Raw genomic sequence first — 17374 nt, forward strand, 5'->3', positions numbered from 1 at the left:
TGAAAGAGTGTACATTGGACCTTTGCTACTAGTGCCCTGTTCCCCTTCAGATCTTCCTTTGTAAAGTTCATTTTCTTGTCAGACCCCTTTGATTAACATCACGACGTCTCTCACCTCAGGGACTCCTTCTAATTCCAGTTCAGTAAACCTCTCCAAACTCATTTTCAGCTTTTTGTTTTTCCGATTATTTCCCTTGATATTACTCCATTTATTCCTAAAGCTATTTTCCAGTCAGAAAAGAGATGCTGGCCAGGCACGGTGGCTCACACCTGCAATCCCAGCACTTCGGGAGGCTGAGGTGGGTGGATCACCTGAGGTCGGGAGTTCGAGACCAACCTGACCAACATGGCGAAACCCCGTCTCTACTAAAAACACAAAATTGGCTGGGCCTGGTGGCGCATGCCTGTAATCCCAGCTACTCGGGAGGCTGAGGCGGGAGAATCGCTTGAACCCGGGACGCAGAGGTTGCAGTGGGCCAAGATTGTGCCATTGCACTCCAGCCTGGGCAACAAGAGTGAAACTCCATCTCAGAAAAAAAAAAAGAAAAGAGATGCTATTTCTCACACCCACAATAAGAGTACTGGAGGACAGCTCTGAGACTCCCTCTGGAGGCTCAGGGGAGGGCCCCTGTTGGGGAGCCTCTCACTTTTGCTCAGAATCTGCAAAAGATCCGCTCCTCTTTGGCCTCTGGGGATGCTTCAGAAGCCGCACAAATAACTGCAGCCACCATAGCTGTAGAATTAGGTCTATGTTCCCTTTGTTTGTTAGACATCATCATGACCGCTCACAGCACGGCTCAGTAAAGATAAGAGGCCTTCCATCATCGGTACCTCCTACTGAACTTGAGTCTAAAAGAAAGATTGCACTCCAGGATAATATACATCACAGTAAATAACACTCTGGTGTCATTCTTGACAGTGTGTTCACAGAGACCTGGCCGCCAGGAACGTGCTTGTCACCCACGGGAAAGTGGTGAAGATATGTGACTTTGGATTGGCTCGAGATATCATGAGTGATTCCAACTACGTTGTCAGGGGCAATGTGAGGCTGCTATTTCCTACTTATTTTTATACTGCTGTTTTGTGTTGTGTCGTTATCATGGTAAACATCTGCACACACTGTGGTGCATTTTTGATTTATGGTAACATCAAAAACCCTCACAGCAGTCTGCTTACTTATGCTTAAAAGGTTTTTCTGCAGCTTCAGGGAATCTTCCATCTATAATAAAAGCTGAGCAAAATAGCATCACATCTGTCCTTGGGCTAGCTAGTCAGAGTAGATCAGTTAGGGGCCTTTGAGTGCAATCCTCACTTTAAAAAACCCAAAATCTCAATACTTGCACTTAGTTCAGTTATCCTAGCTATAAAGTGACTATTGAGTTATGTTTTCAATTATGTGAAAAGCTAATAGTCACAATAAAGCACTTTAAAACATATATAACACATAAATGCATACAAAATGTTAAAGCTAAATACTTAAATATGAATTAATGAATATTTATCATCCTTTTACTGTTAACACAGGAAGACCTAAAACATGAGTGAATTGGCCGGGTGCAGTGGCTCACGCCTATAATCCCAGCACTTTGGGAGGCTGAGGAGGGCAGATCATGAGGTCAGGAGTTCGATACCAGCCTGACTAATATGGTGAAACTCCATCTGTACTAAAAATACAAAAGATTAGCTGGGCGTGGTGGCGTGTGCCTGTAATCCCAAATATTTGGGAGGCTGAGGCAGGAGAATTGCTTGAACCCAGGAGGTGGAGGTTGCAGTGAGCTGAGATCGTGCCACTGCACTCCAGCCTGGGCAACAAGAGCGAAACTCCGTATCAGAAAAAAAAAAAAAAGTGTGAATTGACTTGGTAATAAAAAACTAAGGACAGATGTGTTTACAAAAAGAACTATTAGAAGTAATAGATGACAAAATTGTGTAGTTGAAAATGCGTGTTTTTAAAGAATTACAGCACTGGCTGGGTGCTGGTGGCTCACGCCTTTAATCCAAGGCACTTTGAGAGGCCAAGGTAGGAGAATTGCTTGAGCCCGGGTTCAAGACCAGCCTATGGAACATGGTGAGACACTCAACTGTCTCTGTAAAAAATAAAAAACTAGCTGGGTGTGGTGGCACACGCCTGTGGTCTCAGCTACTTGGGAGGCTGAAGTGGGAGGATCACTTGAGCCCAGGAGGTCGAGGCTGCAGTGAGCTGTGATCATGCCACTGCACTCCAGCCTGGGCAACAGAATGAGACCGTTTTTTTTGAGACCCTGTCTCAAAAAAGAATTCCCTACTTGTGAAATAATAATAATAATAATATTAAATGCTGATATAGTGCTTCCTATGTGCTAAGCATCTAGGTGCTTTATGCATCTTAATTCATTTATTCCTCAGAGTACCCACTTGGAAACTGAGGCACAGAAAAGTAACTCGCCCATGGTTACACAGCATGTGGGCTTGAACAGGAATAGTCTGAGCCCCGAGTCTGTGCTAACCAGTATGTTGTAGTGTTTCCCATGAGGGTTATGCACTTACCTCATAGTGTTGATGTGGGAAAAAACCAATAAAACCAACATGAAAGCACCTTGTCCAGGGTGCCATCCAGTAAATGTGAAATGTCAAATTAAACTGTATTCCCACTAGAAACAAATAATCACCTTAGTTGATTTACGATCTACTCCTACTCATCATAGACTGCTCATATGTAGTCATTCAGTTTCTACCCCACCAGCTGGTTGTCTCTTATGTGGGAAAGTGAATTCCATTTGGAACCACAATTAATTTCTTTAATTAATCAAATTAACCAGACTTGCCTGCATGAATCAATAGCTCATCAGTTTGCATACATTTAAAAGAGGGTTTACTTGGCTGATTAAGCATGTGCTGGTTAAACATGTGCTGTGAAGGACTCCTCAACCCATGTAAAAGAAAATCAGTACAGCCGGGCACGGTGGCTCACACCTGTAATCCCAGCACTTTGGGAGGCTGAGGCAGGTGGATCACGAGGTCAGGAGATCAAGACCAGCCTGGCCAACATGGTGAAATCCTGTCTCTATGAAAAATACAAAAATTAGCTGGGCATGGTGGTGCGTGCCTGTAATCCCAGCTACTCGGGAGGCTGAGGCAGGAGAATCGCTTAAACCAGGGAGTCTGAGGTTGCAGTGAGCCGAGATAGCACCATTGCACTCCAGCCTGGGCAACAAGAGCGAAACTCCGTCTCAAAAAAAAAAGAGAAAGAAAATCAGTACAAAGCTCTGCCCCAGTCACCTACCCATCTTGTGTCTTGATTCTAATCTGAGACTATACTAAGTCAAAACCCCCTTTCATGCTAGTGGAAATTATTAAAGCCACAGAAGCCAGACTGGTGTCATTTCTGGAAGTGATGACGTGGGCTCCCCTCCCAACATTCTTGTGGATGACATTTCCACTAAACGTCTTCCCAGAAATACTTTAACAGAAGATCTCACTAATTCACTAGTACCCACTTACCCCTAGGCAACTGACTGGCTATTCCTTAATGGAAAGTACCTCTTTCCAGTGGAAAGATGGCAAGTTAAACTTACCCATTCCAAGCACAAGCCTTTGTTCAAGAAGAGTTGTAAAGAAATATGCCTTCTGTTTTAGGCTAGTATTATTAGAATGTTAATTTTTTTTTTGAGACGGAGTCTCGCTGTGTCACCCAGGCTGGAGTGCAGTGGCGCGATCTCGGCTCACTGCAAGCTCCGCCTCCCGGGTTCACGCCAATTAGAATGTTAATTTGAAAGTGAAAACCTTTCACGTGAGGAATGTGATTTTCTCAATAAGGCATTAAGAGTGGTCTTAGGAAGATGATGCATTTCATCTTAATACAAGAGAAAAGAAGTCATGTCTGTATGTGGAAAATTCACCATCTTATCTCCTCTGGGTTTTCCACAGGCCCGTCTGCCTGTAAAATGGATGGCCCCTGAAAGCCTGTTTGAAGGCATCTACACCATTAAGAGTGATGTCTGGTCATACGGAATATTGCTGTGGGAAATCTTCTCACTTGGTAAGTTGGGCAGCTGCTGGCCTCCCTTGGCTCTGGGCTTTGCATGCTCTGCTCTCTCGGTGCCCCCCACCCCTCCCCCAATACTGATGGGTCTTACTTGTATTGCAGCCCATGACTTTATGTTTATTTGCTGGTGTCCTTTAGACTGTCTTCCTCACTGGTCTATAACCTGCTTGAGAGCGTGAACCATGACTTCTTTTTCCCAGCTGCAGCCTGTGTGCCTGCAACAGTGTCTGGTACATGGCAGGTCCCAATACATGTTTGTTAATTGAATGAATCAATAAACAAATGAAGAAATGGATGAATGGCTGCAATTGTCTAATATTTTCCTCAGGTGTGAATCCTTACCCTGGCATTCCAGTTGATGCTAACTTCTACAAACTGATTCGAAATGGATTTAAAATGGATCAGCCATTTTATGCTACAGAAGAAATGTAAGTTCAAGTCAGACTGTAATTTGGTTGAAATCAGAAATGTACAGTCTGTCTATTTCCAAATGCATGACCAAAAAAAGTCAAATTCCTTAGTGCGAAGTGTATAGGATTCTTTTTTAAAAAATAGAAGTGAGGTCTTGTTGTGTTGGCCAGGCTGGTCTCAAACTCCTGGCTTCAAGCAATCCTCCTGGCTCAGCCTCTCAAAGTGCTGGGATTACAGGTGTGAGCCACCACACCCAGCTGTCTGATTCCATTTTAAAAAGAAAAGAAAACTCTTTGTTTGGGGAGTTTCTGAACAAAGCTGAACCTTGCCTGTCCTCAGACGCACCTGTTTCCCGGTTTTAATTCCTTTGCTTGAGGGCTCCATGAAGGTGATTCGAGTCTATCCACACTACGTCACATTTCTTTAAATGCATTTCTGCCCATCATCTGATTTCTCCTTTCGGATATGAATTCAAAATCTGGTAGAGGACTTGCCACAAAACAAACATGCTGTAAATAAGTAGCTCCAGAGGAATAAATGGTGCTTCATTATATGGAAAATGATCCATTTTGCTTCATTCAGACTTCTTCATCTTGTTCCTTGTTCTATTGCTTTTACAGATACATTATAATGCAATCTTGCTGGGCTTTTGACTCAAGGAAACGGCCATCCTTCCCTAATTTGACTTCATTTTTAGGATGTCAGCTGGCAGATGCAGAAGAAGCGGTATGTAGCAGCCAGGACTTTATAAAGCTTTATAAAGGAAATTGGTAAATTAAAACACTTATTGCTGACTTCCTATGAACCAAAGGTATCAAGTTGTCATTCTCGTTGCAGTTTTTCTGGGTTGCCCTTTCAAAGTTGTGTGGGCTAAGACTTTATTTGTTTATTTATTTATTTATTGAGACAAGGTCTCGCTCTGTGGCCCAGGCTGGAGTGTGTGGCGTGATCATGGCTCACTGCAGCCTCGACCTCCCAAGCTCAAGCAATCCTCCAGCCACAGCCTTCCAAGTAGCTAGGACCACGGGAGGGCACCACCATGCCAGGCTAATTTTTTTATTTTTTGTAGAAATAGGGTATCACTGTATTGCCCAGGCTGGTCTTGAACTCCTGGGCTCAAGCGATTCCCCCACCTCAGCCTCCCAAAGTGCTGGGATCACAGGGCATGAGTTACTGTGCCTGCCCTAAGACATATTTATTGATAAAAATGTTTTTAGGAAAAAAAAAAAACAACACCTTTCCTGATTTCAGCCAAATGATTAATAAATTAAAAGCTCTTAAGTGTTCAGTGCAGTGAAGTAGACAACTAAATAAAACTAAATAAAAATAATCCCTGGCCTCCAGAAGCCACTAGCCCTTTCTTACGAAGCATCAGTGTGGAAAAATCACATGACTCAATCATGCTATATGGTAGCGTGGAAAGACCATTGACCTGGAGTTCTGAGGGTTGAATACCAGCTCTACCACTCTGTCTCCTAATTGTGTCCATTATAGCAAATCACTTTACTTCTCTAAGCATCAGTTTTCTCACCTGTAAAATGGGTGGTTAAGTTAGATTATCTTTTGAGCTTTGGGAACTTGGAATTTCTTTGCTAACGCTTCCCCCGTCAACACCACCACCTGGTGTAGTGAAAAGAGCCATCTCCAGATGAAGTAAATAAAGGAGAGAACCTTGAGCTCCCAATACCGAGGTTCAAATCTTGGCTCCATCATTTACTTGATAAGTAACTTAATCTTTTGGGGAGTCTCCGTCTCAGTTTGTTTACCTGAAATATGTGATTAACAAATCTCACCTCATGGAGTTGTAAGAAGGAGTAAATCAGGTGATGTATGTGAAAAGAGTTAGCACATACTGGGCACTTGGTATTTACTCCATAAAATGTTAGTTAAATATAAATCTGATTTTTAAGTGGATTGTCTGTCCTCCTTTCTAAATTGTTAAGAGTCTGTTTTCAGTTCTGTATTCTCTATATAGACCTAGGTAGATAGTGTGTACTTTCCTACTGTGTGATTTTTTTTGAAAATTATATAGAAACTAGGTTATTGTCAGAGAATTGGGTCAAAAGGCCGGAGGAAATGGAAAGCCCCCAACAGACTTATAGCCTATTGCACAGATACCTATAAACTGTTCATGACACTATAAGGTAAACTGAAAGAAGAGTTATAGAATGAAACAGGAAGTGAGCTGGTAGAGAAAGAATATATATGTACATGTATAGCTGTCTAGCTGTACACTTTTTTTTTTTTTGAGACAAGGTCTTGCTCTGTCATCCAGACTGGAGTGCAGTGGCATGATTTCAGCTCACTGCAGCCTCCGTACTGTGGGCTCAAGCAATCCTCCCACCTCAGCCTCCCAAGTAGCTGGGACCACAGGCACACACGACCAGGCCCAGCTATTTTTTTGTATTTTTGGTAGACATGGGCTCTCACTATGTTGCCCAGGCTATTCTCAAACTTCTGAGCTCAAGTGGTCCACCTGCCTCAGCCTCCCAAAGTGCTAGAATTACAGGCATGAGCCACCACACCTGGCTAAGAGAGGACTGATTGATGTTACTCATTGCATAGTTGGGTGTGGATTTGTGGGGAACTTGTGAGCTGGATGTGAGGACTGAGTAGCATGTTGGCTGCTGGAGAGTAGAGGGTGAGTAAGATATTCCAGGATAAGTGAATCATATAAATAAAAGTCCAAAGTTGAAAAAGTAGAGTGGCAAGTAAATGGCTGTGCCTAATATACAGGGAGAATGGGGGGGTAGAGAGGAAAAAAAAGTGCAAAGCTCGTGTCGCCAGGATGGAGGCTTCAGGACCACTTGGGTCTTGGTTTGAGCTTCTCCTTTCATGTCTCCATACTCACAGGATGTCCAGATCCCCTTCCCTCTGTTCAGGGGACCTGTCAGGTATCAGGAACCGTTGAATGGCAACATATCCGTGCATGATTAATCAGCTGAGGGAATCCATGCTAAGGGACAGGCGGTTCACCAGCTTTTTCTCCCAATTCCTTCCACTCTGTTCCCTGACCCTCTGTGACCAGTGTCAGAAGCACCCAGAGAAAATGGTAGCTCCTTTAAGCAGGTTAGAAAACAGGCCCCCATGGCCCATTGCAGTGGGTCACACATGTAATCCCAGCACTTTGGGAAGCTGAGGTGGGCGGATCACTTGAGGTCATGAGTTCCAGACCAGCCAGGCCAACATGGCGAAACCCCATCTCTACTAAAAACAAAAAATTAGCCAGGCGTGGTGGCGCATGCCTGTAGTCCCAGCTACTCGGGGGGCTGAGGCAGGAGAATCGCTTGAACCTGGGAGGTGGATGTTGCGGTGAGCCGAGATGGCACCAGCGCACTCCAGCCTGGGTGACACAGTGAGACTCTGTCTCAAAAAAGAAAAAGAAAGAAAAAGAGAAAGAAAGAGAGAAGGAAGGAAGGAAAGAGAAAGAGAGAGAGAGAAAGAAAAAAGAAAGAGAAAGAAAGGAAAGAAAGAAAGAGAAAGAAAGAGAAAGGAAGGAAGGAGGAGGGAGGGAAGGAAGGAAGGAAGGAAGGAAGGAAGGAAGAAGGAAGGAAGGAAATGCCCCCCTCCCGGGTGGGAGGAATCCAGAGGACCCCCTTACTTAGGGCTCATGCAGCCTGCCCCAGTCTAAGCCAGTCTGAAGGAGGAGAGCTTGGAGTGGGTCTCAGCCATCTTGCCCGCTCTGCTGGGACTTTTGTTGGCGCAAGGCACAACCCACACAGCTGTGCAGGCAGCCCTGCCCACTCTGCAGAATCCTATCTAGTCCCTTGGTTGGAACACTGGCCTTGTCACCTTCCCCAGGGTGATCTTCCCTGTTACATCTGTGAATGGTTTTGTAGAATCTTCTCTCCTCCCCTCCCCTCCCCTCCCCTCCCCTCCCCTCCCCCCTCTCCTCCCCTCCCCCCCTCCTCCCCTCCCCCCTCTCCTCTCCTCTTTTCTTTTTTTTTTTGAGACAGAGTCTCACTCTGTCACCCAGGCTGGAGTGCAGTGGCGCGATCTCAGCTCACTGCAACCTCTGCCTCCTGGGTTCAAGCAATTCTTATGCCTCAGCCTCCTAAGTAGCTGGGACTACAGGCACGCGCCACCACGCCCAGCTAATTTTTGTGTTTTTAGCAGAGACGGGGTTTCACCATATTGTCCGGGCTGGTCTCAAACTCCTGATATCATGACCCACCCGCCTCGGCTTTCCCAAGTGCTGAGATTACAGGCGTGAGCCACCCCACCCAGCCCTATTTTCTTTTCTTTTCTTTTTTTTTTTAATTTTAAGATTTTAATTTACATAAAAAGTTCACCTGAAACATTTATCCCATTTACATGCACTCAATTCTCTCATTTTTAGCAGTTTATCTAAATTACATCTGAAAACTGAGATATTAGACACTATCATTCAGTTAGTCCTTGTTAACCTTTTTTTTTTCCCTTGGGATTTTTTTTAAATTTTATTATTATTATACTTTAAGTTTTAGGGTACATGTGCTCAACGTGCAGGTTTGTTACATATGTATACATGTACCATGTTGGTGTGCCGCACCCATTAACTCGTCATTTAGCATTAGGTATATCTCCTAACGCTATCCCTCCCCCCTCCCCCCACCCCTTTTCTTTTCTTTTTAATTTATTTTTTTTAGACAGAGTCTCACTCTGTCACCCAGGCTGGAATGCGGTGGCGTGATCTTGGCTCACTGCAACCTCCACTTTCCAGGTTCAAGCAATTCTCGTGCCTCAGCCTCCTGAGTAGCTGGGATTACAGGCACCTGCCACCACGTCTGGCTAATGTATCTTCAGTAGAGATGGGGTTTTACCATGTTGGCCAGGCTGATCTCAAACTCCTGAGCTCAAGTGATTCGCCTGCCTTGGCCTCCCAAGGTGCTGGGATTATAGGCATGAGCCACCATGACCGGACAGAATCTGTTTCTTTATCAAGGACTAGGGAAGGAAAAGGGCCCTCAGAGAACCAGAGAGAAAGAGTGGGAAATACATGGAGAAAACATAGGTTAAGGCTTTTATGTCTAACCTCATCACCAATGGGATTAGATCAGGGAGATCACTGATTACATGATTACATGTCTAGGCATTTAGACAGTGGTGAACCGATGAAGATTTTTAGGATGGACAAACATGCTTCAATCTTTAAGAACCAGGTCAAATATGCTGTGTTCTGCAAAGCCTCCCCTAATTTCCCTAGTCAGATTTCAGGCTCCTTCTTCTGAATTCTCATAACACTTTCAACACTCAATTCCATGTGAGACTCAAATCCTAGCGTAGGATGACTTTATATTATGGGTCTCTCTCTGTCGTCACTAGACTTCATTAGTGAGGGTAAGTACTGTTTCTTGTTCATCTTTACACCCCATGGGGTAGTGCTTGCCATGTGATATTAAGTAAATGAGTGAAGTCAGCATGAAAACAAGTTGGAGACCACATCTGTTTGGTTCATCATTATAGACCCCGCTGCTAGCATGATGCTTACGCATGTAGAAGGCGCTCAGCAAACATTTCTGGAATGAGAAAGAAAAAGAGCATAAAAGAAGTTTGGAAGGCCGGGCACGGTGGCTCACGCTTGTAATTCCAGCACTTTGGGAGGCCGAGGCGGGCGGATCACGAGGTCAGGAGATCGAGACCATGCTGAAACCCCGTCTCTACTAAAAATACAAAAAATTAGCCGGGCGTGGTGGCTGGCGCCTGTAGTCCCAGCTACTCGGAGAGGCTGAGGCAGGAGAATGGCGTGAACCCGGAAGGCGGAGCTTGCAGTGAGCCGAGATCGCGCCACTGCACTCCAGCCTGGGTGACAGAGCGAGACTCCGTCTTAAAAAAAAAAAAAGAAGTTTGGAAAAGCGAGGCAGAAGATGAGATGTCAGGACATCAGTTGAGAGGGGCGGCAGCAGCAGGGATGGGCATGCTGAGGGGGAGCGCACTAGGCAGGGGCCGTGGGCTGATGAAAGGGGACACATGCTTGTCCCCTGTTTCAGAAAAGGGATCTGAACTAACATCACTCCCCTCTCCTACTCGGCCGCATAAATTATAGGAAATTTTTTTTTTTTTTTTTTTTTTAAAGAGAAGGGAGGCCAAGTGTCGTGGCTGACACTTATAATCCCAGCACTTTGGGAGGCTGAGGCACAAACATAGATTGAGCTCAGGAGTTCAAGGCCAGTCTGGGTAACATGGTAAAACCCTATCTCTACAAAAAAATTTAAAAATTTGCCAGGCGTGGTGGCACATTCCTGTGGTCCCAGCTGCTAGGGAGGCTGAGGTGGGAGGATCGCTTGAATCTGGGGGTGGGTCATGGCTGCAGTGAGCCATGATCATGCCACTGTACTCTAACCTGGGTGACAGAGCAAGACTCTGTCTCAACAAAACTAAACTAAACTAAACTTAAAATTGAGGCCATAATTGGCTTTGACAGTAAGAAAGAGATCTTTTTGTGGACCAGAAACTGTGGAAAATCCCGGAGACAATGAAAGCAGTTAAAATTGCACTGCAGAGGGAAAACCCACCACAGAGGATGCATGGGAAAAACAAGGACAAGGCTAACACAAAGGCAGCAAGAAGTCCTGGGACCCTGCAGAAGCTCTGAAGCGCGAGCAGCCACATGGTGAAATCAACATAAGATTACATGTGGGTGTTAAAAGTGTAAGAACGATATGGGTGAGATAGAAATGTAACATATAACTTCTGGTTCAGTACAGGGGAAAAAAATGACCATAGAAAACATAATCAGTCCAACAAAATGGGGAAGAGAAAAATAAAGAGAATTCATGGAAATAGAAAACACAAAATTAGCTGGGTGTTGTGGTGCACGTTTGTAGTTCTAGCTACTCAGGAGGCTGAGCTGGGAGGATCCCCTGAGCCCAGGAAGTCGAGGCTGCAGTGAGCTATATAACTGGGCTGCTGCACTCCAATGTGGGCAAAGGAGAGAGACCCCATCTCTAAAGAATAAAATAAATAAATAAAAATTGAAAATACAAAAATAAAACACAAAATGGCAACAATCAGTTAGCCTACTTAGGAAAGAGGATCTCAGAATAAATAAAGTCATTAACATTACATCGTTAGTGAATGCCACATTCACTAATCTCAATACAATGTAATAAAGAAATCACCCAACCAAAAAAGCCCCCAAATTTATATACCAAAATTAAAAATCAGCCAGGCGTGGTAGCTCACGCCTGTAATCCTAGCACTTTGGGAGTCTGAGGCGAGTGGATCACCTGAGGTCAGGAGTTCGAGACCAGCCTGGCCAACCTGGTGAAACCCCATCTCTACTAAAAAGACAAAATTAGCCGGGCGTGCTGGTGGGTAGCTATAATCCCAGCTACTTGGGAGGCTGAGGCATGAGAAGTGCTTGAAACCAGGAGGCAGAGGTTGCAGTGAGCCTAGACTGCGCCATTTCACTCCAGCCTGGGTGACAAGAACGAAACTCTGTCTCAAAAAATAAATAAAATAAAAATCATGCTTCTTAAGGAAGTCTTTGCTTAAGAAGAAGGGGAAAGAGGGAAAAGGAGTAAAAATGGATATTGCCTATTAAAACCTGTGAGAGTTACCCAAATTCGTAATTATAAATTCATTTATGAGAAAACAAAGAAAAATGAAAATCAATAACTAACCTTTTTTTCCTTTTTTTTTTTTTTTTTTGAGACAGGTTCTTGCTCTGTCACCCTGGCTGGAATGCAGTGACATGATTATATAGCTCACTGTAGCCTCAAACTCCTGGAATCAAGTGATCATCCCACCTCAGCTTCCTGAGTAGCTTTTTAAAAATTCTCTTTTGCAGAGATGGGGATCTTGCTACGTTGTGCAGGCTAATCTCAAACTGCTGGCCTCAAGCAATCCTCCTGCCTCAGCCTCCCAAAGTGCTGGGATTACTGGTGTGAGCCACCACACCTAGCCTTATTGGCCTTTCAATTTAAGAAGCTAGGGAAAAAACAAACAACAATAAAGAAGAAAGTGCAGAGAGAGAGGAGGAGGAGAATGAACAAAGCAGAAAGCAGGAATTAATAGAGATATAGCCAGATTTAATGACACAGAAGAAGTAGCAACAGCAAAATAATAGCGAAGATCAGGAAAACCAAAAGTTGTTTTTTGAACTAATAATGTAATTGTTAACATTTTTTGAGTATTTAATCATAGAGTTTACTAATGTATTAGCCACAAAATTAATAACTCTTAATCCTCACCTCAATCTCCTGAAGTAGGTTCTATTATTACCCCTTTAGCAGATTAGTAAATTGAGGCATGGAGAGGTTAAGTAATTTGCCTAAGGTAACATGGTAAATGTCAGACTTAGGATTTGAATACAGCAGTCTGAGTGTAGTCTATACTGTATATTAATATTGTATATCAACGAAGTATACAAATATACTACTAAAGCTACTATCTTTGAAGTGAACAATTAAGAAAAAAAGAAGTTGGGTATGGTGGCTCACGCCTGTAATCCCAGCACATTGGGAGGTCAAGGTGGGAGGATCACTTGGGCTCAGAGGTTTGAGACCAGACTGGGCAACACAATGGGACCCCATCTCTACCAAAAATTTAAAAATTAACCAGGTGTAGTGGCGCACACCAGTAGTTCCAGTTACTCAGGAGGCTGAGACAAGAGAATCACTTCTGCCTAGGAGGTTGAGGCTGCAGCCAGCCGTGATTGCACCACTGTACTTCAGCCTGAGTAATAGAGCGAGACCCTGTCTCGAAAAAGAAGCACAAATAAATAACATTCAGATGAAAAGGAAAAGATAACTAAGGAAAAAAGAACCATTTTTTAAAGTATATATGTACTTCTTTGAAAACCTAGGGTTTGTTTCACAATTTCATAAGGAGAATGTATTTAAAAAGTCATTTAAAGGTCACGTTTATGATGCTACCTGTGGGCTTGTTAAAAACAACAGTGGCTGAGTGTGGTGGCTCACGCCTGTAATCCCAGCACTTTGGGAGGCCTAGGTGAGTGGATCCCTTGAGGCCAGGAGTGCAAGACCAGCCTGGTCAACATGGTGAGACCCTGTCTCTACTAAAAAAATATAAAATTAGCCAGGTGTGGTGGTACACACCTGTAGTCCCAGCTACTTGAAGCACAAGAATCGCTTGAACCCGAGAGACAGAGGTTGCTGTGAGCTGAGATCATGCCACAGCACTCCAGCCTGGGCGACAGAGTGAGACTCTGTCACAAGAGCAACAACAACAACAAAAAAAAAAAAAAAAAGGAAAGAAAGGCCACTTAAAGAAATGGAAAAGAGTGATGTATTACAACTATACCCAGTAACTAGCTATGGGAGTGGAGAGAGATTGAGGTGTCAGAGATGATTCTAGAAACTTCTAGACAGTGAGACAGGATGAAGAGCATATGTTAGTTAATTCAGGTGGAAGACTGGAAGTGTTATTGGTATTTATGCTACACAAGCTTCATGAGATGGTTAGAAATTCAGTGGTAGAGATGTACATTTGGATTCAACAGGTTCAACAAATGCTAACTGCTATGTCTACTTCGCAAAAGGCATGCATGAGTAGTTACTGTTTATCCTTCAGGGTACAAGCAAAGCTGTCATTGTGCAACACCTGGTTCACAATTGATATATTTTGGGTCAAAGGATACACACACACACACACATACACACACACACACAATTTTCTAGAAAGAATAGTGAAGTGTAGGAGGCAGTCTGGACAGTTCATACTAAAACTGTCAAAAAGAAAAAGAAGTAGACAGTAACAAGGGCTGTGGGAAGGGAGCAAATCTATAAAATTTAAATAGAATGCATGATTCGTAAATCATAAAGTTCTTATAAACAAATAATAATAAAAATGTATCACCTTTTAAAAAGTTCTTTCTTTTAGAGACAGGGTCTTGCTATGTTGGCCAGGTTGGTCTTGAACTCTTGGCCTCAAGCAGTCCTCCCGCCCTGGCCTCCCAAAGTGCTAGGATTACAGAGGTGAGCCGCCATGCCCAGCCTATATAGCCTTTTATGTATATAAAAGGCAAAGGAAATATTCAAAATGAAAACAAATGCACATAAAGTATAGGAAAAAGGCCCAACTTTGCAGATAATGAAACATATATAATTAAGGAGATAGAACTTCTTGCTCAGCAAAAGAGAGGAGATGTGAGAGGCTGACATACCCATTGTTCAGAAGGCTCTGGAAAATGTAGAGTTCCCAGGCACCGTTGATAGGAGTAGAAATAAATACAGCCTTTCTGCAGGGCAGCCTGGCCTTGTGTATCACAGTCCAAGTGTGCATCCTTTTTGATCTAGCAATTCCACTTCTGCTTATCCCAGCGTCAGACTAGATCGAGTGTGCACTTTTCACTTTGTTTTGTATAACGAGTTGGTCAAAAGGTTAATTATGACGCATCAGTACTATGGAACTCTAGGCTGCTATGAAAAAAAAAATGTGGCCATCCTTAGTGAATAATATAAATATGTGACACAGGCAACATATGAGCAGTTTAATAACAATATATTGATAATTCAGAAATAAGGCTCTAAAATAGAATATACAGCCTGAGCCCACAGACACAAAATTGTGTGTGCATAGCAAGCTGTCTATAATGGTGGGTACTTGTCATGACTTGTAGCCTTTTTTCTTTTTCTTTTTCTTTTTTTTTTTTTTGAGATGGAGTCTTGCTCCATCGCCCAGGCTGGAGTGCAGTGGCGCAATCTAGGCTCACTGCAGCCTCTGCCTCCCAGGTTCAAGCAATTCTCCTGCCTTAGCCTCCCGAGTAGCTGGGACTGCAGGTGCGCACCACCACGCCCAGCTAGTTTTGTATTTTTAGTAGAGACAGGGTTTCTCCATGTTGGCCAGGCTGGTCTCGAACACCCGACCTCAGGTGATCTCCCTGCCTCGGCATCCCAAAGTGCTGGGATTACAGGCGTGAGCCACTGGGCCTGGCCTTCTATGTCTCTTTCTGTATTTCTCAAATTATCTATATGAATGCGTGTTAACTTCATATTTGGGAAAGGAAAGTAAATCTCTTCATTTCAGAGAAAAAATTTTAAAGTCATGAAACTCCCAAGGGAGAACCGAAGAATCAGTCCCTTTTATGAACTCCATAATTGACAGATTTCCTTTGTGGCCTTTCTTTTTTATGATTTTTCTGCATGGTTTTAGGATTTCTAGAGTGACATTTTATATCTAAGAGTAGACTCAATAATGAAATAAAATAGTTGACTCTGACTTGATTTCTCCATTAATAAAAGGACCAAAATTGATTTTTTAGTTACGTAGAATATCCTCTGAGACTTATGCATAATAAAAGTACTTGTCTACACATTTCCTGAAAATATGTACATCTATTATATATCAGCTTAAACATTTTAAAAGTGATGTCTAGGCCGGGTGTGGTGGCTCACACCTGTAATCGCAGCACTTTGGGAGGCTGGGGTGGTGGGGGATCACTTGAGCCCAGGAGTTTGAGACCAGCCTGGACAACATAGTGAGACCTCGTCTTTACAAAAAATTAAAAAATTAGCGGGGTGTGGTGGAGCCTGCTTGTGGTCCCAGCTACTCAGGAGGTTAAGGTGGGAGGATTGCTGAAACCCAGAACATCAAGGCCACGGTGAGCTATGGTTGTGCCACTGCACTCCAGTCTGGGCAACAGAGTGAGACTCTGTCTCAAAAAATAAATAAATAAACAACAAACAAACAAAAAAGTAATTGTCTATATAGAACAATTGTTTTTAGTTAAATAACTTATAATATGGGCGCATAACAGGTACATCTACATCAGATGGTAATCAGTGTTCTGTCTCGTTCCCACATTCAGATGTATCAGAATGTGGATGGTCGTGTTTCGGAACGTCCTCACACCTACCAGAACAGGCCACCTTTCGGCAGAGAGACGGATTCGGGGCCACTCTCTCCGCAGGCTCAGGTCGAAGATTCATAGAGGAACAATTTAGTTTTAAGGACTTCATCCCTCCACCTATCCCTAACAGGCTGTAGATTACCAAAACAAGATTAATTTCATCACTAAAAGAAAATCTATTATCAACTGCTGCTTCGCCAGACTTTTCTCTAGAAGCTGTCTGCGTTTACTCTTGTTTTCAAAGGGACTTTTGTAAAATCAAATCATCCTGTCACAAGGCAGGAGGAGCTGATAATGAACTTTATTGGAGCATCGATCTGCATCCAAGGCCTTCTCAGGCTGGCTTGAGTGAATTGTGCACCTGAAGTATGGTATATTCTTGTAAATACATAAAACAAAAGCATTTTGCTAAGGAGAAGCTAATATGATTTTTTAAAATCTATGTTATAAAATAATATGTAAGTTTTTCAGCTCTTTAGTGATATATTTTATGGATGGGAATAAAATTTCTACTACAGAATTGCCCGTTATTGAATTATTTACATGGTATAATTAGGGCAGGTCTTAACTGGAGTTCATGAACCCCCTGAAATTGTGCACCCATAGCTACCTACACATTCCTTCCAGAGCATGTGTGCTTTTACCCCAAGATATAAGGAATGCGTAGGCGGCTATGGTTGTCACAGCCTAAGATTTCTGCAACAACAGGGGTTGTATTGGGGGAAGTTTATAATGAATAGGTGTTCTACCATAAAGAGTAATACATCACCTAGACACTTTGGCGGCCTTCCCAGACTCAGGGCCAGTCAGAAGTAACATGGAGGATTAGTATTTTCAATAAAGTTACTCTTGTCCCCACAGTCCCCTTCGTTTTATTTTTATTTATTTGTTTATTTATTTAATGTTTTAGTGACAAGGTCTCACCCTGTCTTCCAGGCTGGAGTGGAGTAGTGAGATCAGAGCTCACTGCAGCCTGAAACTCCTCGCCTCAAGCGATCCTCCCACCTCAGCCTCCTGAGTGGCTGGGACTACAAGCACAAGCCACTGCACCCAGCTAATTTTTAAAATTTTTTGTAGAGATAGTGTCTTGCTATGTTGTGCAGGCTGGTCACAAATTCTTGGCCTCAAACAGTCCTCTTGCCTCAG

General features: G+C 43.3%; 1 protein-coding gene across 2 annotated transcripts in view; it reads left to right on the top strand.

The window, feature by feature from the left end:
- Positions 1 to 16748, top strand: part of FLT3 (fms related tyrosine kinase 3) — a 99037-nt gene extending 82289 nt beyond the window's left edge. For both annotated transcript variants that reach the window (XM_030818590.1, XM_030818591.1), the window contains 5 exons: positions 919 to 1041; positions 3906 to 4017; positions 4352 to 4451; positions 5055 to 5160; positions 16187 to 16748. In XM_030818590.1, the coding sequence (XP_030674450.1) occupies positions 919 to 1041; positions 3906 to 4017; positions 4352 to 4451; positions 5055 to 5160; positions 16187 to 16309 (564 nt within the window). In that variant the 3' untranslated portion in view covers positions 16310 to 16748. The remainder of the gene's footprint in view (positions 1 to 918; positions 1042 to 3905; positions 4018 to 4351; positions 4452 to 5054; positions 5161 to 16186) is intronic.
- Positions 16749 to 17374: the final 626 nt, after the last annotated feature.

The sequence above is a fragment of the Nomascus leucogenys genome, chromosome 9, assembly GCF_006542625.1.
Source record: "Nomascus leucogenys isolate Asia chromosome 9, Asia_NLE_v1, whole genome shotgun sequence".
NCBI lineage: Eukaryota > Metazoa > Chordata > Mammalia > Primates > Hylobatidae > Nomascus > Nomascus leucogenys.